At 40.0% G+C, this 23,195-nt stretch overlaps 1 protein-coding gene across 4 annotated transcripts in view; it reads right to left on the minus strand.

The window, feature by feature from the left end:
• The window catches only part of ctdspla (CTD (carboxy-terminal domain, RNA polymerase II, polypeptide A) small phosphatase-like a), a 269,437-nt gene that overhangs the window by 63,609 nt on the left and 182,633 nt on the right, over window positions 1-23,195 (minus strand). For 3 of the 4 annotated variants that reach the window (XR_006311761.1, XM_043690860.1, XM_043690861.1), the window contains exons 3-4: window positions 5,816-5,848; window positions 2,263-2,364 (exon numbers count right to left, since the gene is read on the minus strand). Coding sequence is in view for 2 of the 4 variants with exons in the window: in XM_043690860.1 (XP_043546795.1) it covers window positions 2,263-2,364; window positions 5,816-5,848 (135 nt within the window). In the remaining 2 variants the exon portion in view is untranslated. The remainder of the gene's footprint in view (window positions 1-2,262; window positions 2,365-5,815; window positions 5,849-23,195) is intronic. The other variant, XR_006311762.1, reaches the window with a different exon arrangement.

The raw sequence follows: 23,195 nt of genomic DNA on the forward strand, positions 1-23,195 counted from the left end.
CAGATCTCCCCTTGGTTCCTAATGGCCCCTACTCTTTTCCACATGCCTTTAGTATACTTACAGAATATTTTGGAGTTCTTCTTAATTTTACCTGCCGTTGTTCTTCCATGGCCCTGTTTGCTCTTCTAATTGCTTTCTTGAGATTCTCCCCTGCACTTTGTACTCTCCACAAAGGTCTCAGTAAATTTGCTCCCTTTGCTATCTTATCCAAACCTATATATGCCTAGACATTCTGGGTTTTCTGTGTTTATAGCTCCTACATTTCACCTAAAGGGATCACAAATGAGATTGAACAATGGGGTCAATTTTAAGTGTGCTTGTCATGATCATCTTCCAAAATTTGTTGTTACATCAAGAATTGTCACTGATTTCAACTCCCTGCCTAACAGCATTGTGTGACATCAAATGGACCACAGCAGTCCAGAAGGCAGTTTCAGGGGCAACTAGGGGTGGGCAATGAATGATGGTCCAGTCAATAAAGCCCAGATCCCAGAAATGGATAAAAAAAAGTGACACTTTGATAGCCTTCCTGTCATAATATCCATTTTTCAGGACATTTTCTATAACCCATAAAAGCCTATCACTGCTTGCAGGAGAGAAGGGGTAGGAGTAAGGAAGAAAAAGTCAAATGCCACATTTTATTCGTCACATCAAAACAAACTTGCCACATGAATCTATCCACTTATTGTTACAACCTGACATTTGTCAGTATCAAACAGAAGCCTTAGTTTATTTCAGTCATCCAAGATCTTAACTTACCAATGCCCAAGTTTAGTTTTACTGCCAACAAAATGAATTCTTCATGAAGCACATGGTGAAAGTAAACAGTTCTGTATTGCAATAACAATTACCCATTGAAAGCAAGTGACCTGAGCGTGCAAGCTGGAGTATCTTCACTCTACAGCCAAATACTCATTACCAACATCACTAATTTACTGCCCTCACCGTAAGAACTTTAAATCTTAACACAACTGGGTATCATTCTGTATTTAAATTCAGTTATCACATAATAAATGAGAGAACAGGTGCCCTGAAACCCAGGCAAGCACATGTCATTATTGTGAGCAAGGGTTTATTTTATTTCAATTCTTTCCAATTGCTAGCTGGTGGTCAACTGATATTGCATGAACAGCCCTTTTGCAGGACAAAGGAAACTGAATGAAATCTTTTGTTTAAGTAGAGGTCTTCCCTTTCTGGTGATTTCCTTTTACACTGTCAATTCAGAAATAGCTAAGTACTGGAGAATGGAAATGCTTGAAGTCAAGCAAATGACAATGTCAAACAAAGTAGTTAAGCACTTCCCAGTCACATCTGGAAAAGCCAGACATAAAAGTAGAGTGCCCATTACTTTTGTATCATCAATGAAAAGCCCCAGATGATGACTCTCCATGTTTCATTGCCAGCACAATCCATTGTGTTGGCCTCCTGAATACAAGTTTGAATTCAAAATATTTTGGAGCTGTAATACACACCCAACTTTGCTAGGGCCTGTATGAGGTACATCCCAGACATTATCCCCAAAAGCAAAGCAGCATTTTCATATTACTCTTGTGTACGGGCTGAATTTGAATGCAGGTCCAAAGACATTAGTATTAACCAATAGGCAAAAGTCTTTTCAGACATTAGGGTTTAAAGGTGAAGTCATTCAAGTAGCCTACAATTTTATATGGCACAGAAGGAGACCATTCAGCCCATCCTGAGCTACCTCTTGGAAATGGAAAGAACTTTTCAAATTTCCCACTCTTTCCTGCTCTTTCCCCAAGTATTCATAAAAGTTGTCCTTCTAATCTAATCTAATCTAATCTAAAGTAGCCTACAATTTTATATGGCACAGGAGACCATTCAGCCCATCCTGAGCTACCTCTTGGAAATGGAAAGAACTTTTCAAATTTCCCACTCTTTCCTGCTCTTTCCCCAAATATTCATAAAAGTTGTCCTTTTCAAGTCTACCTTCAAATGTTTCTCCATCTGATTCTTCCCAACTTGCCCATTGAGAATACTATCCTCACATGAGTGTAGTGAAGTTACCAAAATAAGATTCTGACCATTTTGAACAGTCTAAACATTTTAAAATATTAAAGTATCATGCTAAAATAAATTTGGCAATCTCTATTTTAGTGACATGCTCTTAATTACTTCTCATGCATTTCATCTCCGCCTCAAAACAGAATTAAGATTGACAATGTGGATTTGTATGCTTTAACTGAAAAAGATACTTGAGTTAAAGAAGAACACAAAGAATAAACAAAGAACTTGCAGTACCTTAAAGGAACTATGTACTAAGGTTTCATCTAAGTCGATGACTACACATTTCTTTCCAACATCAGATACTCTCATCTCTGGTAAGAGGAATTTGGCCGGAGGCTAAAGGAGAAAAGAAAACAAAAGGCAAACACAAACAAACAAAAAAAAACAGGATTGAAATTACAGGATATATATTGTCATAACATTGTAGCACAAGTGTGTAATTCTGCAGAAATGAATACCCTGGTTCGGATAAGCTGCAGAATTAATTACTTCATTCACAAACATACATCAGGTCCATTAGTGTGAATCTGTTGGTTTGATGATTCAGTCTCTGTAACACTCACTCCTAGAATCTGCAACTAGATTTCAGGATATTTTTCATCCACTGCCCAAGAAGAGTTTTAGAAAACATAATTATCTGAAACACATCACTAGATTTTAAAACAACTAATACCAAGTTAGAATTATTATCTGATTGCTACTGTTCCCTCCACAGTTCTCTTTCTTTGCATTTCTTTCCCAGGATCAGAAAACCATCAGTGACCTCTTTAAAGGCCACAGTTGATTCAACTCAGTCATCCAATATTGGGAAATGCACGAAAGAATATTTATCTGATTTGAGTTACGTTCTATTTTCCTCCCATCCAATACGTTCCACCCAAAATGGAAAGAAACAGCACATGGACTGAGTCTGGGAATTCACTGGACAAAATGCAGTGGTATAAGTCTCTATCCAGGCTCTCTGTGCACAGTCCACTGAATGCTAGCATTCTGTAACACAGATAACCACATCTGGCTTTATGTACGAGCAGTATTGAGACCACATCTTAAAATTTAACATCGCTCCCCCAAAACAGATTACTCATTTTAAAAACAAAACTAGGCAACATTGCCCCTGCTTCTTCATTCCCAAAAGCACTAACTCAAGTCCCTGGATATAATTTGACTTCTGGAGCTCCAATCACAATAGCCATTGTCCTCTCTCAGTGTCCAACACGAGGAGGTTACTAAATCACAAAGGACTGAATAGCTGAACCCATTCCCTCTTCACCTGGCATCCACACAATGACACTTCTCAGTAGCAATCTTCTGCAATCGAAGGAGCGAGACACCAGGACAATGTTTCCACCTTGCAGATCAAACCCAGGGACACAGTTGTTGCAACCCAGCACTTACAACAGACTACATGGTTCAGATATTCACTGAACCAGTGAGTCTGCTGTATTGTCATTGGAGTGCTTGATTAGAAGGAATCACTTAATACTGCTACAGGATTAAATTTTACACAAACATTTATTAGAAATCTCGACATGGAGAGGAGAGGGCAAGATTAATTTTGTTTTCATGATGAGGACTACATTCCAACAATTTATGCACAAGTATGCACATTCACTAAGAGGTGGGAGGGACATTCAAGTTTTAGATAGTAGTGACCACCTGTACAAGAAAAATCAAAATTACAGAGTTAGGATTTATCAGCTATTTAAGTGCTTTGTATATTACTAATTCAATTTCCAATTAAATGTTTGAATGCTCCAATTCTTCACATTCTTCTAAAACAAAATGACTTCACCAGTTTCTTCATCCCCCCTCCCCCCACCTTGTCTCAGCCGGATCCCTCCAGCCCGGCACCGCCTTCCTGACCTGTTACTAATTCAATTTCCAATTAAATGTTTGAATGCTCCAATTCTTCACCTTCTTCTAAAACGTTTTAATCTTTAAAGCCACTCTGCTTCCCCAATCTTTTTGTTTTTGATTTGTGTTCCAATAGTCCTAGCATCACTTGTACTGTTCCAATCCTCTTTCTCTCTGACAACATAACTAGAGGATATCTATCAAAATTCTTTCCGAGGGTATCAAAATGTGATATTAGGTTAATATAGTCATGCTTTGGAGGTGATGGTGTGGGACTGGGGTGGACAAAGTTAAAAATCACACAACACCAGATTATAGTCCAACAGATTTAGTTGGAAGCATTAGCTTTCGGAGCACTGCTCCTTCATCAGGTAGTTGTCATCCACCACCTGATGAAGGAGCTGCGCTTTGAAAGCCAGTGCTTCCAAATAAACCTGTTGGACTATAACCTGGTGTTGTGTGATTTTTTTTTTTTAACTAGGTTATTATAGATATGGCTATTAGTTACCTGATTGCAAACATGCAATAAGACCAAATCAGATTTAAATTACATTAAGGCCAGGATTGGCTCTGTAAGGTTCAATCATCCAGCTAATACAACTTCCAAAACAAAAAAAAACACTTTTTAATCCAATATTGCATGTGGTCTGGAGAAGCATTAGGGAAAACCCTGTACATCCCATCAAAGCACATGGATTGAAATAACAAAGGATTTCATTCCAAAATCATAGGAAATAACTCAGAGTGAAACTGAACAATTAAGAGTATCCAATTAATTTATAACCTCGTCTTTAATTATTCTTGTTTTAGAATTATGTCAATGCACCTTGCACATTTCATTTTAAGGAATTATTGTCAGCAAAGGCTAACCTTCAAATAATTGTGCTGAGCTGATCAGCAGGAACAAATTAAAATAAATGAAATCAGAATCTCAACATCAAAATAAAAAGCAACTTATATCCAAATAAATCACTTCTAAATCATTTTTGCTTCAATAATAATTTTAATCTGTAGTTAGATTTAAACACTAACTTCAGCAGAATGATGGCCAGATCCAACAAACAGCCTTGCAAAAATCTTCTCCTAACATAGGTAGGTTGTAATAGTTTATCAGAATCTAGCCATTTATTATTTAGCTTAACAATAACAAGATATGGTAAATTTAAAACACCAGAATTTCATAGAGACTGAGTACAGAACCCTGAAACAGTGTTTTCAACTCTTATCCACCACTGATCGATCTCTTTCCTACTTACATTTTGGAAAATGGCTTAATTACAATCAAATTCTAGATGGGTTGTTTTGAAGGGTCCAGTCCCCAAATTACAAAGTTATATCATGCCATTAACCAAATAAGTATCCAGCATAATTAGTATGGGTAGTTGCAGCCAATTGCTCTTTTATATAAAAGAAATTCTAAAATCAAAAAGACAGATAAAAAGGAAGCCAATGCATGACAGACAGAACAAGGAGGAGGGAGCTTGAAACACAGGCTGCAGATCATGTCTTCATTTCTCTTCATCCAGTGTAACTGGTCATGTGGCAGATGTACCATTGTGAGGGAAGTCACATGGCAGATGTGCCATCATACATGTGGTCAATTTACAACAAGGCCAGCAGCCGCACTGACACCCCCGTCCTCGCTCTTAGAAATGAGAGATTTGAACAAAGTACTTTGAGGCAAAAGAAAGGAAACACAAGGTTACTGTGTCAAATATACCACATACTTAAAGCACAGTGCTTTGGTACACCTCTGATTACCATCACTCCACTGATAGCTAAGCTTGTTTACAATCATGCGGCAGTTAAATGATTACATTGTATACAGCTGTACATTGGATTATCTGAATTTAAATAATCTGAGTGTACCACCCACAAGCAGTATGAAAGCATGCAAAAGGAATATAGCAGAAAATGAAATAATAATACATACACTGGGGCTGGGGGTGACCTGTACCTGGTCAGACTGGAGAACGAATAAACAAGACAAAAAGACAAAGAAAAATCCTGGTCAATATGCAGCATAAGAAATTAAAAAAGAAAGAAAATAAAATCAAACAAAGTTGAAGCTGCCTCCTAATAATCCACCCTTATAGGTCTGAATTTTACACAGGAACAACAGAGTTTTGCCCAGTCAGATTTTCTCTTCTGTCCATCACTGTTCACTAGATTTAAGTATGGGTACAGAACTGAAAACTGTGCTGTAGAAAGCTCAACCTGAGGAAAGCTCCGTTTTAAACTCTACAAACGGTACCACAGTGAGATAGAGCCTAATTCTCAGCTTGATTTAGATTCATAGGTTTATTTTTAAATTACAGCAATATTGAATTCTAACAGTTAAAGTTAAACAATTTAGTCAGTACAAATTGTTGCACTTCTGGATTCAGCAATGGTCTAAAGATCTGTGCATTTACATTGTTCAACTTACATTGGACAGAAAATTAACAGGAGCTTCATGCCCAATTGCAGAGTCAATTCAGGGGAGGGTATGGAAGTGGGGAGGAGGTAAGGAGGGAAAACGGAGGAGGAAGGAGCAGCAACGGGAACAAAAGGATGTGGGAAGGAAAGAACAAAAAAAGTAAATGGAGAAAGGAAAAGCGAGTGGGACAAGAGGTTAAGGATTGGGAGGAAGAGGAGGAGATGTGGGAGGGAAAGTAGGGAGAACAGGTGGTGAGGAGAGATGAGAATGAAAGGGGAAGGGAAAAGAGCAGACAAGAGTTAATGAGATAGAAAATGGTCAAAAGGAGGAAGGTTACTGGTAGGGAGACAGTGTGAAAAGACAATGGTGTGATACTAAAACTACAACTGAAAAAATACCATCATTGGCTAGCTAATGAACCATAGTACCTAATATTAATTATAATCAATGTAGGCTCTTTTTAGATTTAAAAGATGTTTAGATGTTCAAAAATTGAATAAATTGAATTGCCTGTTTCAGATATGAGCTTGCAATTTTTAAAAGGGGTTGAAAAAAAGGCAATTCACAATAAAATGTAAAATAACTGTTTTCTCCCTCCCCCCCACAGTGATCTTTCCAAATATGTACACCTGTTTTAGTTTAAATTACATAGTACTAGCAGTTAGATCTCAGCTGCAACATACACATAACTATGATCTTGTCTGTCTAAATGAAGAGTCCCGTCAATTTGTGGTCCCTGACAGTCAAAGTAAGAACAAGTAGACATCCTATGTAAGAAACAGCTTAACAAGACTTGGCAATTAGCACAAACTTCAGAGGAGAGGCTCAATTTACAGGGTACAAATGAAGTGCACAAGTTAGGTTTCCGATTGCTTCCACATGAGCAGTGGCCTAACTGCACAGCTGCTTCAAGGATGAAAATAACAAATATTTAAAGGGACAGGCACTAACAACATTTCGGTGAAATGTTTTAAAGTATCTAAGTTGTCATGAGGAACAAGACAACTTTGAGATTAACAGAACAGCCCATTTTATCAAAGGAACAGAAGAGATGCTTTCATCTCTAGGATTATCCAAAACTAGGGATCTTAAATCACAGAAGTATAATGGTGCAGAAAGAAGTTATTCAATCTGTTCATTGTGTCAGCAATGGCTCTCCAAACCAGTATTAAAACTTAGTGCCTTTTATCCATAACCTTGCACATTTTTCATATTCAAGTATTCAACTTATATCCTCTTGAATGTCTCAATTAAAGCTGTCCCACCATACTTTCAGGTAGCTCATTCCAGACCTGAATCACTTACTGTGTAAGATTATTATTTTGCACATGTTGTACCTGCCTATTTTGCAAATAACTAAATGTGTCTCCATTCTTCTACGAGCAGGGGCAGTTTCTCCCCATCTATTCTGTCCAGGCCTCTCATGACTTTGTAAACCATTAACAAATCTCCTTCGGCTCTCCACTCTAAGCTGAGGAGACCCATCTTCTCTAATCTTGGTAACTGAAGTTGTTCTTCCCCAGAACAACAATAGACAATAGGTGCAGGAGTAGGCCATTCTGCCCTTCGAGCGAGCACCACCATTCATTATGATCATGGCTGATCATCCTCAATCAGTATCCTGTTCCTGCTTTATCCCCATTACCCTTTATTCCACTATCCTTTAGAACTCTAGCCAACTCTTTCTCGAAAGTATCCAGAGACTTGGCCTCCACAGCCTTCTGGGGCAGAGCATTCCACACACCCACCACTCACTGGGTGAAGTAGTTTCTCCTCAACTTTGTTCTAAGTGGCCTAGCCCTTACTTTTAAACTGTGTCCTCTGGTTCAGGACTCACCCATCAGCGGAAACATGCTTCCTGCCTCCAGAGTGTCCAATCCTTTAATAATCTTGTACGTCTCAATCAGGTCCCCTCTCAGCCTTCTAAACTCAAGCGTATACAATCCCAGTCGCTCCAATCTTTCAGCATAAGATAGTCCTGCCACTCCGGGAATTGACCTTGTGAACCTACGCTGCACTTCCTCAATAGCCAGAATGTCTTTCCTCAATTTGGAGAGCAAAACTGCGCATAATATTCCAGGTGTGGTCTCACCAGGGCCCTGTACAGCTGCAGAAGGACCTCTTTGCTTCCATACTCAATTCCTCTTGTTATGAAGGCCAGCATGCTATTAGCTTTTTTCACTGCCTGCTGTACCTGCATGCTTGCTTTCATTGACTGATATACAAGAACGCCTAGATCTCGTTGTACTGCCCCTTTACCTAACTTGACTCCCTTTAGGTAGTAATCTGCTTTCCTATTCTTACCACCAAAGTGGATAACCACATATTTATCCACATTAAACTGCATCTGCCATGCATCCGTCCACTCACCTAGCATGTCCAGGTCACCCTGTATTCTCCTAACATCCTCCTCACATTTCACCCTGCCACCCAGCTTTGTGTCATCAGCAAATGTTAATATTACTTTTAATACCTTCATCTATATCATTAATGTACATTGTAAAAAGCTGCGGTCCCAGCACTGATCCCTGCGGCACACCACTGGTCACCACCTGCCATTCCGAAAGGGAGCCGTTTATCACCACTCTGTTTCCTGTCAGCCAACCAATTTTCAATCCATGTCAGTATTTTGCCCCTAATACTATGTGCCCTAATTTTGCTCACTAACCTCCTACGTGGGACTTTATCAAAAGCTTTCTGAAAGTCCACGTATACTACATCCACTGGATATTCAGAGTTACATCCTCAAAAATTTCCAGAAGATTAGTCAAGCATGATTTCCCCTTCACAAATCCAGTTAGTCTCACCTATCCTGTTACTGCTATCCAGATGTGTCGTAATTTCGTCCTTTACAATTGACTCCAGCATTTTTCCCACCACTGAGGTCAGACTAACTGGTCTATAATTCTGTTTTCTCTCTCCCTCCTTTCTTAAAAAGTGGGACAATATTAGCCACCCTCCAATCCACAGGAACTGATCCTGAATCTACAGAACATTGGAAAATGATCACCAATGCATCCATGATTCCTAGAGTCACCTCCTTCAGTACCCTGGATGCAGACCATCAGGTCCAGGGGACTTATCAGCCTTCAGACCTAACAGTCTCTCCAACACCATTTCCTGCCTAATATAAATTCCCTTCAGTTCAGATCCTTCAGCCACTATTACATCTGGGAGATTAATCGTGTCTTCCCCAACAAACCTTGTACATTTCTTCAGCACCATTTCCAATGTACTCTTGTCTGTACTTGTGGCATCCACAATTGAGAGGTGATGATGTAGTGGTAATAACGTCATCGGATTAGTTACATAGAACGTCCAAGGTACATTTCTGGGGACATGTGCCCAGATCCCACCATGGCAAATGGAGTATTTGAATATAATAAAAAGCTAGTCTAATAGCACGTAACTACTGTTGACCATGATTAAAATGCAACTGGTTCACTAATGTTCTCGAGGTAAGGAAAACCTGTCATCCTTCATTGATCTGCCTGCACATGACTTGAGAATCACAGTAATTAGAGGCAGACAATAATCAATCTAATTTTTAAAAATCTCCAGCTGTCTTGCACAAATTCAACATATCCTCCTTGGTCTTCTGCTCTATGTGCCTATTAATAAAGTCTAGGATGCTGAATGCTTGTTAATTGCTCTCTCCAGCTGGCCTGCCACTTTTAATAACTCAGACATTTACACCCAGGTCCTCCTGCTCTTGCACCTTGTTTGAAATTGCACCCCTTGTTTTACATGATCTCTCTATGTCATTCCCACAGAAATGGATCACTTCACATTTTCCTACATTGATCATCATTTGTTACCTATCCACCCTCTCTTCCAACTTGTGTCATTTTGCTGTTCTACCAATCTAAGATAGTTTGTTAATGAATTAAATAGAGAATTCAGGAGAAATATCTTCCGTAGCCCATTTAATACAAAATAATACCAAAATTTTGAAGTTACGAAATGTTTCACCCTTCGAAAGGGGAATTGGATAACCATTTAAGAGAGATTTGCCCGGCTTTGAGCAAATAACAGGGCAGTCAGTAGAACTAGTCAAATTGATTTTGAGAGGGTCAGCACAGACAAATCAGACAAAATAGCCTGATTCTGTGTTGAAACCATTCAGTGATTCCCTCTCAAAAAGTCAAGATGTGGAGGTGTCAGCGTTGGACTAGGGGGGACAAAGTTAAGAATCACACAACACCAAATTATAGTCCAACAGGTTTATTTGGAAGCACTAGCTTTCAGAGCCTTGCTCTTTCATCAGGTAGCTGTGGAGCAAGATCATAAGGTACAGAATTTATAGCAAAAGATTACAGTGTCATGCAACTGAAACAATATATAGAACAAACCTAGATTGCTGTTAAGTCTTTCAATTTTTAGAATGGGTTGCAGGTTTTAGTTTATTAACATGTAAATCCCAGAACTTCTTTCCAGTCACATTGCCAAGGTAACTTAAAGTTTTATTTAAAAAAGGAGACATCTCAGCTCAGACAATGCATTAAAGGTGTGAGGTTAGAGTCTGTATCCCAATCTTGAATCAGACTGGTTCTACTTCTAAAGTAGGAATTTATAACGTGTTACAGAGGAACCTCATTTATCCGGTATTTGATTATCCGGCAAGATCACAAGGTCCCAATGCTTGGCTAAATTGTTTTATCCGGCATTTGATTATCCGACAAAATAATCCCTGCCCGTGTTGTTTCGATAATCGAGGTTCCTCTGCACGTAGATTTTAGCCTGCAGGTTGTATGCTGTTTGAGCAAAATAGAAGGATTCTGCAAATACAAATTCATCCCGTATACTTATATGTGTGTGCGTGCACGTGTATGTGCGGCGCGTGTGTGTGAGTGTGAGAGAGACTTGTGTGTATGCACGTGCATGTGTGTGTGATTGAGAGAGAGAGAGAGAGCACGTGTGTGAGAGTTCGCCTGAGAGAGTGTGTTTGCATGTGTACATGCTTGGTAGAGTGTGCATGGATGAGTGTGTGTGCGCATGGATGAGTGTGTGTGCGTGCGCATGGATGAGTGTGCACGCGCGCATGGATGTGTGCGCGCGCGCGCATGGATGTGTGTGCGCGCGAGAGTGTGTGTACATGAGTGAGTGAGTGAGTGAGTGAGTGTGTGTGTGCGCGAGAGAGAGAGCGAGAGAGCGCATGTGTGTGTGAGTTCGCCTGAGAGAGTGTGTTTGCATGTGTACATGCTTGGTAGAGTGTGCATGGAGGAGTGTGTGTGCGTGTGCGCCCGCATGGATGCGTATGCGCGCATGCATGGATGAGAGTGTGTGCACACGCATGGATGTGTGTGTGTGCACGCATGTGTGTGTGCATGGATGGGTGTGAGAGTGTGTGTGCATGAATGAGTGAGTGAGTGAATGAGTGAGTGAGTGAAAGAGTGAGTGCGTGTGTGTGTGTGCGTGCGTGTGTGTGTGTAGTGTAGTGGGGTCACCTGTAGTGTCACATGAATTCAAAGTTCCAGTTGAGGCCATCCTGATGGGTACCAAACTTGGCTATCAGCCTCTGCTTGGCTGCGTATCCCAAAGTCCGCCTCGGAGATGGTCACCTAAACGTCCAAGGCTGAATGTCCCTGACCGCTGAAATGTTCCCTGGCTGGAACACTCCTGTCTGGCGATTGTTGCGCGGTGTACATTCATTCATTGTTGTACAGTCTGTTTGGTCTCGCCAATGTACCATGCCCGTAACCCATTCTAAAAGATAAAAGACTAAACAAGAATCCAGATTTGTTCAATATATCGTTTCAGTTGCATGACACTGTAATCTTTTGCTATAAATTTTGTGTTATGATCTTGCTCCACAGCTACCTGAAGGAGCAGCGCTCTGAAAGCTAGTGCTTTCAAATAAACCTGTTGGACTATAACCTGGTGTTGTGTGATTTTTAACTTTGTCAAAAAGTCAAGTGTAATTGATTTGACAGAGATAGCTGATAGTCATTAAGCAGATGGAAAGAGAAAGGTTTATGAATGCCATGTACATACACATTCAGAAAATTGTTCAATGAGATTCCAGACAAAAACTTGCTCGTAAAAACTGAAATGCAAAAGAAATTGAAAGTAACCTCATGGTACTGATGGAAACTGATTAAGATTCATAAATAACAAAATTAGGATGAAGGGGGCGTTTTTGTTTTGTTGGGGAGTGATATGTGACACATGAAGGAAACAAACAATTATATAAAAAAAACAGAAGAGCAAAGTAACTTAAAACAATCAATTTAACATAACGAAGTGTAAAATGGCAACCTCTGGGTATGAAATTGCCAGAAAGGATTGCAAGTGAAACACAGGTAAACAGAACAGCAATGGGATTATTTCCAGGTATATAAATCATTGGTTGCTGAAACAAAAAAAAATTCCGGTATTACCAACATTACAACAGGGATGGGATATCAATTCAAAATGTTCATATAAATATGCAGAGTACTATCCAGGTCTCGTCTGAAATTCTGAAATAAACCTTGGAACTCCATCTGGCAAAGGATCAACTGGAGAAAGCTGTAATTCAGTAGAACAATAATCAAGGATAAAGTGGCTGATTTAGTAGCAGGACGGGGCATGCACACTAAAAATTTATCTGATTAAAACATTTCTATAAAGGAAAGGAGTTAGTAGGATTGGTGGAGAACAACATTTTTCTCCCAAGCAGGGGAATCTCTTAATGCAACTGGATCTTCAGATCTGATTTTAACCCAGAGCAGGAATTCAGTAAACAGGGGAATTTTTGAGTCCTGAAGAATCATTAGAATTCACACTTTAACTCAGATTTCTCTCTTCACGGATGTTGTCCAATCTGAGAGTTTCTCCAGTGTTTTGTTTTCATACAGGGAAAACGATGACCTCAGCACAAGGACCAGTCTAAATCATGAATCTCATCCGCTCAGGCCATTGGTCAAAATAACAATCAGGGCATTGGCTAAAATAACAGTTGTGAATTCTTGTGAGCTCAGGTGCTGCTTGCTTAGAAGCAAATCAAGATGGAAGGCTGTAGGAATAGTACGGTGGCACTGCTGCCTCACAGCGCCTGAGACCCGGGTTCAATTCCCGCCTCAGGCGACCGACTGTGTGGAGTTTGCACATTCTCCCCGTGTCTGCGTGGGTTTCCTCCGGGTGCTCCGGTTTCCTCCCACAGTCCAAAGATGTGCAGGTCAGGTGAATTGGCCATGCTAAATTGCCCGTAGTGTTAGGTAAGGGGTAAATGTAGGGGTATGGGTGGGTTGTGCTTCGGCGGGTCGGTGTGGACTTGTTGGGCCGAAGGGCCAGTTTCCACACTGTAATGTAATCTAATCTAATCTAATCTAATCATTTCAAATCCCCATTATTCAGTATTGACTGAGTAAAGGGTTTATAATATGATTAGGATTAAAACAAACGGTGAAGCTGTGATAAGCTGCACACAGGATTGTAAGAATATGGGGAATAGCACCAGGAACCAAGGCAAGTACAGTTGGTTCTGATATAACGCAGTAGTTCTGTTCCTGTGTGACCCTGTGTTAAAAGAAAATTGCGCAATAGCAGCACCATTTAAATTAATGAGGCCGGAATCACTTTATAGCCAGTTCAGGTAACGAAAGTTCACGTTCTACAAATATTGGCTAAATTCTTCAATCACATTTTAGCCAATCTGTGTTGAAAAAACGCAAGTTGTAGCAGAGCTGACTGTATAGTTAATTGAGCTGTTTAGGTAATGGTGGATAATGAACTACATGAAGAAAGGAATTGGCATTAAACAGACATCCACAAAAGATAAAATGAGATGAAATTACAAACCCCTGGTTTTTGGGGCATCACCATATCCTGGAGTTCTACCCATTTCAAAAGGGCGGACAAGCTGTCCCTCAAGCCTATAATGCACTTCTGCACTCTACCTATCTTAATTCTTATGGCAAGCAAAAATTCTCAACAAAAAAATCAAAATTATCTACTGACTCCAAACTTTTTGAGCAACTTTGAGGAAGAGAGTTCAAGATTTCAACCAATCTTCGTCTGTAGAAATATTTCCCAAAAAGCAAATTTCTACTTTTAAAGTCTGTTCTGGACTCTCCAACACCAAGAAACATTTTCTCTCAATCGGGATTGTTTTTTAATCAACCTGTCTTGACACGTTACGACACACCACTGGAGCAGGTGAGACTTGAACTCAGACACAGAAATTAAGATCAAAGTTCGAGATTCTGGACATAAAACATAGCAAATTGTTGGTACATACACCAAAAATGCAGTGCAGCAGGGTAGAAGAGTTAAAAATAAAGGCACTATGTTTCAGCATCTATCTGAGTCATCACAGGAACAGGAATAGGTTCTCTTCCTCCACTATGAAATTTAATAAATCTGCTATTTCTATTTTGTGGATCATGCTCACTGTCACGTATCTTTAATGGGATCACATTCCTCATTAAAACCTTTCTCTTAATCTTGCGCTGCTTGTAACTACTACTTCCACAAGTTGGAAGTTGTTGAATGTTGCAGGGTTTAAATAGTTCAAAAGGAATAGGTGGGAGGGCAGGGAGGTAAAAGAGGTAGGGGGAGTGGTATTGTTAATCAGAGATAATATCACAGCTACAGAAAGGAGGTCATTGAGGAAGGTTTGTCTACACAGTTAGTATGGGTGGAAGTCAGAAATAGGAAAGGAGCAGTCACTTTATCAGTTTTCTACAGGCCCTCCCAATAGCAACAGAGACATGGAGGAGCAGATTAGGAGGCAGATTTTGAAAAGGCGCAGAAGTAACAGGATTGGTGTCACGGGTGATTTTAACTTCCCTAATTTTGACTGGTACCTCCTTAGTTCAAATACTTTTGATGGAGCAGTTTTTGTCAAGCATGTCCAGGAAGGATTCGCGATTCAATATGTAGATAGGCAGACGAGAGGGGAGGCCATATTGGATTTGGTGCTTGGCAACAAACCATGCCAGGTGCCAAATCTCTAAGTGGGAGAGCATTTTGGTGGTAGTGATCAAAACCCCCTAACCTTTATTACAGTAATGGGGAGGGATAGGAGCAGATAGTATGGGAAAGTATTTAATTGGGGGAGGGGGAATTACAATGCTATTAGGCAGGAACTAATTGGGAACAGATGTTCTCAGAAAAATGCAAACAAGAAATGTGGAGGTTGTTTAGAGAGCACTTGCTGATAGTGATGGACAGGTTTGTCCCACTGAGGCAAGGAAGGGATGGTACAGTGAAGGAACCTTGGATGACAAGTGATGTAGAACTTCGAGTCAAGACGAAGAAGGAAACTTACTTAAGGCTGAAGAGGCAAGGATCAGACAGGGCTCCAGAGGGTTATAAGGTGGCCAGGAAGGAACTGAAGGATGGACTTAGGACAGAGTTATAAGGGGTGCGTAAAAAAGCTTTAGCAGGTAGGATTAAGGAAAACCCCCAAGGCATTCTACACTTATGTGATAAGCAAGAGGATGGCCAGAGTGAAAATAGGGTCGATTAGGGATAGTGAAGGGAACGTGTGCCTGGAACTGGAGAAGGTAAGGAAGGTCCTTAATGAATACTTTGCTTCGGTATTCATTACTGAAAGGGACCTTGTCATTTGTGAGGACAGCATGAAACAGGCTGATATGCTAGAACAGGCTGATGTTGAGGAGGAGGAGGTGCTGAAAATTTTGAATAACATCAGGGTAGATAGGTCCCCTGGGCCAGACGGGAATATCCAAGGTTACATACAGGAAGCGAGGGAAGAGATTGCTGTGCCTTATGGCGATGATCTTTGCGTCTTCACTCTCCACTGGAGTAGTGCCAGATGATTGGAGGGTGGCTAATGTTGTTCCCTTGTTCAAGAAAGAGAGTAGGGATAATCCTAGGAATGACAGACCAGTCAGCCTTACGTCTGTGGTGGGCAAATTATTGGAGGGGATTCTGAGAGACAGGATTTATGATTATTTGGAAAACCATAGTTTGATTAGAGATAATCAGCATGGCCTTAAGAGGAATATGTCATGCCTCACAAGCCTTGTTGAATTATTTGAGGATGTGACAGAACACAAAGATGAAGGTAGAGCAGGTGGATTTGGTATCTCTCAGTACTTTTTTTTTCACAATAACTCTATCAATCTCAAGTTTTATTTGAAATACTATTCTCTGTTGTTACACATCTTTCTTTATATTCCTTTGTTACGTTTTACAGTTCCTTCCACTTCAAGATTTTGACTTTTCCCTATTTTTAGTTTGATACTACCTTTTACCTCAGTTTGTTAACTGAATAAACTGTGTCTTTGCCTTTAAGGATTCTGCATTGCTTGCATATCACACCAAATCATTCTTTGAAGACTACAGTGGGTGGCAACTTAATTCCCTCATAAATTCAACCCAGCTGATCGTTTAGAGTCAAGGAGTCATACAGCACAGAAGCGGCCCTTTGGCCCATCAGTTTGTGTCAACCTATCTACATTAATCCCACTTTCTAGCACTTGACCCATAGCCTTCAATGCTATGACATTTCAAGTGCTCATCCAAGTCCTTTGTAAAGGTTGTGAGGTGGTTTGACACTACTGCCCTCCAAGGCAGTGCATTCCAGATTCCCACCAGTCTCTGGGTGAGAAAAATATTTCCTCAAATCTCATCTAAAATTCCTGCCTTTTGCCTTAACATTATGCCCCTCTTTACTGATCCTTCAACTAAGAGGTACAGCTGCTTCTTATCCACCTTATCCAAGCCCCCGATAATCTTATACGCCTCATAAGCAATTCCCCACTCAACCTTCTCTGCTCTAAAGAAAGCACCCCAAGTATATCTAGCATCGCTTTACAGCTAAAGTGTTCAAACCCGGACAACACCCTGGTGGATCTTCACTTCTTCCAGCGATGCTATTGTGTGATGACCTAACCCAAGGTTTGTACAGCTCCAATATAAACCTGAAAATGTGTTGCTGGAAAAGCGCAGCAGGTCAGGCAGCATCCAAGGAACAGGAGAATCGACGTTTCGAGCATAAGCCCTTCTTCAGCCCTTATGCCCGAAACGTCAATTCTCCTGTTCCTTGGATTCTGCCTGACCTGCTGCGCTTTTCCAGCATCACATTTTCAGCTCTGATCTCCAGCATCTGCAGTCCTCACTTTCTCCTCCAATATAAACCTCCCTGCTTATCTAATCTGTGCCACTACTAATAAAGATAAGTGTCTGATGTGCCTCCTTAACCTCCCTATTAATCTGCACTGCCAACTTCAGAGATCTGTGGACAAGCACCCTCATTCCACTGAGCTTCCTAGCATCTTGCCATTCATCGAGTACTCCCTTGTCTTGTTACTTGTTTTGAAGTGTATCACCTCACACTTTTCAGATTTAAATTTTATCTACTCATGCAGCCAACCCATCCATGTCCTCCTGTAACCCAAGACCTTCTTCCTCACTATTAACCAGCCAGCCAATCTTTATGTCACTTGCAAACTTACTTACCATCCCCCTCACACACTCATCTCTCATCAATTATAAATATCACAAACAATAAGGACCTCAACACTGATTTCTGTGACATACCACTGGATATCTACCTCTAGTCACACAAACAGCTTTCTACCACCATCCTCTGTCTCCTACCACGAATCTAACTTTGGACCTATTTTGCAAAGTTACTCTGGATTCCATGTGCTTTTACCTTGTTAATCAGTCTCCTATATGGAACCTTTTTAAAGGCTTTGTCAAAATCAACATAATTACATCAATTGTACAAACCTCACCTACACATCTTAACACCTCTTTGAAAACTTCAATCAGATTTGTAAGGTATGACCTCCCTTTAACAAAACCATGCTGGCGATTCCTGATCAAACCTTGTCTGTCTAAATGGAGATTAATTCTCTCTTGTGGAATATTCTCCAATAGCTTCCCTCGCTGTATTCTTATATGTTCTATGTTCTATGTTAACAAAACCATGCTGGCGATTCCTGATCAAACCTTGTCTGTCTAAATGGAGATTAATTCTCTCTTGTGGAATATTCTCCAATAGCTTCCCTAACACTAATGTTAGACTCATTGGTCTGTAATTCCCTGGTTTATCTCTGTCACCTCCTTGAAAAGTGAAGCCACTTTAGCTGTGTTCTGGCACTACTCCCACGGCCACTGACTAATTAAAAATTTGGATCAGAATCCCTGTAATGTCCTCCGTTCTATCCCACAGCGGCATGTGATATAACACATTCAACTTTTAAGCCTGTCAAAACTTCTATCATCTCCCCATTGCCTATGTCAACCTGCTCAAGAACCTCTCCCCAAATTCTGTTCATACATCCTCCTCCTGAATGAAGTACTTGACAATATCCTCCAGCTCCAAACAGATTCCTGCATCGCATCTTCCCCTTAATATACTTACTGAATACCTTGGGAATGTCCATAATTTTGCTCGTCATTGTTTCTTCATGCCCCCTCTGTGGTCTCCTAATTACTTTATGATTCCCTCTGCAGTTTACCAATGGTTCCATCGTAAATGTACCACTTATGTAGTACTCAACCATGCCAATGAGGAAAGTTCAGTGTTTGGTTCCAGCTGAGTGCTGTTTGCTTTGGGTTTTGGGCTGGTGCAGTGAACCAACTGATTTTGTCTCTGGGTTGAGAAATAGGTTCAGTTACCATTCTCAAATGCTACCTAGTGATATAGGATTGGAGAAAGCTTGTCAATCAGCTCCCGCCAGGAGCAGATTTTGTTTTAGCTATGATGCTACTCACAGCTAAATTACACGTTAACATTCACAATTCAAGGTGACATAAGAGTTGACTGAACTTGTTGAACCAAATTCTAATGTAATGACCTGTAAGAAAATTCAAAAGACAAAAAATAGCCAAAGAGTTTATAACAAAGAAATTAAAGCACGTGGAAATAATTTAAGACACAACAAAGCTATGGGTTGTCTGATGGACACTGATGTATCAACTTTCTATAGGCACTCTGGAGTACATCTTCAAAAGCCTGGACTAAAGAATCACTGTAGGTCAATGTGGGTCAACAATCACAAAATCAGCTTTAAAAATGTGAAGTCAATATCAGGCAGATGATAATTTTCAAATATGTTTCAAGTTTTAAAACCAAGATGTTCTCACCACTCCCTGGGAACTCCTGCACCTCTGAAGATTGCCATCAAACTGTCATGGTGGGTTTTTTCAGGGTTGAGTTGTTGAACTTCCATAACTTTAGGATCATTAAACTCATCAGAACAAAATGGTTTCAACTCTCCAAATGCTTTTTTTAAAAAAAAAATAAAGTTTCCCATTTTATACGTGTTACATGCTTTCACTCTGGTTTCCCTTGCCTTAACCAATTTATGCCAGAACCCAGGTGGAATGCTACACATATGGTTCTCCTGATGATTCCAGTTCTTCCACATTTGGGATGAGCAGCTGACCAGCTCCAACCAAGATAGAACAACATCTGAGAAAAAAGACTATCTGCTGAAATATGCAGCTTACTATATAGAAAGCCTCAAATGTGAACCAATACCCGCTACTTTGTAGGATGAATTCTTGCTTCATAATTATAAAATTGTAAGAATACATCCAACAGCAACAGGTCATTTGTACAATATTGCTTAAGCCCTCTGGCGAATTTTAGATAGATTCTCAAGAGCCCATATCTTCGATAAAACTCAGCATTAATTTAGATTACTCATATCACAATTATGTTTTTGGAAATGCCCATTTATTTTGCTTCTCTTACATTAGCCACTTTAACATCTGCTACCACATGACATCCTTTTATCTTTCTCACAGGGATAATGAACAGCAAGGATTTCATGAGTTTCTGATGGGATAGCAGAGTACTATAATTGGTTCAGAAACAGGACATTAGGCTATGTATGAAAGATTAACTCCAGTATTCTCACGAAAAAAGAATTCTAGGCAGAAATTAAATATGAGCAATACATCTTTTTCATTTCTGCAATGTTACAACCACATTGCTAATAATACTCATAAAAAGTCAAAATTTTTTACTTTTGTAAACAAATGAGTGAGGAAAACTGAAATTTATGTTTTTAAATTTTGCATTAAAATGCTGACAGTCCAGCATTAATAAACGAAAAAAGAATTCTAGGCAGAAATAAAATATGAGCAATACATCTTTTTCATTTCTGCAATGTTACAACCACATTGCTAATAATACTCATATAAAAAGTCAAAATTTTTTACTTGTAAACAAATGAGTGAGGAAAACTGAAATTTATGTTTTTAAATTTTGCATTAAAATGCTGACAGTCCAGCATTAATAAACGTGCCTGAAATAGCAACATTAAACGTATAATGCGCACAATTTATCTTTTGTCTAGACTTATGAACAAAGCTTATACTTACCTTTTTAATTATTAAAGATACTGCAGTTTGGCCGGGGGAAACGGGTGATACTAGTCACTGTGTCCTTCAGTTTACAATACTGAGAGTTTGGTCTGAGAGGATATGACAGGGATGGTGCAGGAGGGAGGCTTGTGGATCTCTGAATAATTGGGGCTCTTTCTGGGGTAGTTGGGACCTCTACAAACAGGATGGTCTTCACCTGAACCAGAGGGGTACCAATATCCTGGAGTATGAAATTTGTTAAAGCTCTTCGGGTGGGTTTAAACTAATTCAGCAGGGGATGGGAACAGAAATTGTAGTTAGAGTATATGGGGGATGGGATAGTGAAGTCAGAACTAAGATTTCAAGATTGCAAGAAGGCACCAACAAGCAAGAAGTTGGTTTGAAGTGTGTCTACTTCAACACCAGGAACATCCAGAATAAGGTGGGTGATCCTTGTACCTGGGATTTCGATGTTGTGGCCATTTCAGAGACATGGGTAGAGCAAGGACTGCAGGTGCTAGGATTTAGATGTTTCAGTAAGAACAGAGAAATTAGTAAAAGAGAGGCGGTGTGGTGCTGTTAGTCAAGGACAGTTTGCAGTTACAAAGAGGTACTGAGGTAGCATAGGCTGAGATTACAAACAGGAAAGGAGAGGTTACCCCGTTGGGAGTTTTCTGTAGGCCTCCAAATAGTTCCAGAGATGTAGAGGATAGGATAGCAGAGATGATCCTCGATAGGAGAGAGAGTGACAGGGTAGTTTTTATGGGCAACTTTAACTTTCTAAATATTGACTGGGAATACTACAGTTCATGTACTTTAGATGGGTCAGTTTAGGTCCAATGTGTGCAGGAGGGATTCCTGACACAGTATGTAGTCAGGCCAACAAGGGGCGAGGCCACATTAGATTTGGTACTGGGTAATGAGCCCAGCCAGGTGTTAGATTTGGAGGCAGGTGAGCACTTTGGTGATAGTGACCACAATTCTGTTAATATTACTTTAGTGATGGCAAGGGATGGGTATATATCACAGGCCAAGAGTTATAACCGGGGAAAAAGGCAATTACAATGTGATTAGGCAAGGTTCAGGATGCATAGGATGGGGACGGAAACTGCAGGGGACGGGCACAATAGAAATGTGGAGCTTATTCAAGGACCAGCTACTGCCGGTCCTTAATAAGTATGTACCTGTCAGTCAGGGAAGAAGTTATTGAGTGTGGGAGCCGTGGTTTATTAAGAAAATGTTGAATCTCTTGTCAAGAGGAAGAAGGCGGTTTATGTTAGGATGAGATGTGAGGCTCAGTTAGGGCCTTGAGAGTTACAACTTTGCCAGGAAAGATGCTAATAAGAGCCAGGAGGAGACATGAGAAGTCATTGGCGGATAGGATCAAGGAAAACTAAGGCTTTCTACCAGTATATCAGGAATAAAAGAATGATGAGAGTAAGATTAGGTCCAATCATGCATAGTAGTGGGAAGTTGTGTATGGAGTCAGAGGAGATAGGGGAAGCGCTAAATAAATACTTTTTGTCAGTATTCACACAGGAAAAAGACAATGTGGTCAAGGAGAATACTGAGATACAGGCTAGTAGACTAGATGGGATTGAGGTCCTATCCAGCCCAGGGGATTGAGGTCCCCTGGGCTGGATAGGACTTTTCCTAGTATTCTCTGGGAAGCCACGGAGGAGATTGCAAGCCTTTGGCCCTGCAAGAAGACTCATTGCATGTTCAAACAGGTTGTTTAAAAATAAGATAGTAGGTAAACGGAATTCGAATAAAGTATCCTCAAACCAAATGCATTAACAGCATTCTTCAAATTTATGGTGGACAGATTTACTGGCTTGCCTTGATATATTTCTCCACAAACTAAATTTTGTTGCAGAAAACAGAGTACATTTACAACTTGTATCATTTTGTTCAATAGGATGATTGTTAAATAACTCTTTCTGAAGATTCCATTCTTTAACTAGGCTGTAAAACATAACCCGCAGTTAAGCTCACTCACTACATATTCTAAATGAGTGACTAATTAACTAATAATTTAACACGTCTCTTTGAAGCACTTAAAACTTAGAATTTGAAATGAGCACTTTCTCTCAAGTTTGGCAATGCTTAAATGACAGTCGGTAAGATTGATCCATTATAAGAAATGCATCTTCAAAATTAGATTATCAGAGTCAGACCTTCCTTCCTTCCAATGACCATCAACTATGTCCCAATAGTAATCACGCATCTGTCTGCCTATGTCTGTCTTCCTCAAATGAAATTCAATATTGGATGACCCATTCCCAATTATAGTGACAGAATAGTGAGACCAAAACAATGAGCTGAAAAATCTTTCGTACATCAAAGATTTGTCATGAATATGTCAGCCATAATCTGATTTGAATGGTAGAGCAAGCTCAAGGGGATGAACAGCCTATTCCTGTTCCTATTTCTTACAGTCTTAAAAATGGATTTCTGCCATTAGTGGAATCTTCTTAAGGAAGGCCTTGCCACCAGTCATACGAGCAGCCATTCAAAATTACTTAAATGTATCAAGGGATCAGATTCCATCAGTGCTTGTAAATGGGAGGAAACTGGAAGAAGCCTCAACCTGAGACAGTCTCTGGGAAAGTCTTGT

Source organism: Chiloscyllium plagiosum, chromosome 5 (assembly GCF_004010195.1).
Source record: "Chiloscyllium plagiosum isolate BGI_BamShark_2017 chromosome 5, ASM401019v2, whole genome shotgun sequence".
Taxonomy (NCBI): domain Eukaryota; kingdom Metazoa; phylum Chordata; class Chondrichthyes; order Orectolobiformes; family Hemiscylliidae; genus Chiloscyllium; species Chiloscyllium plagiosum.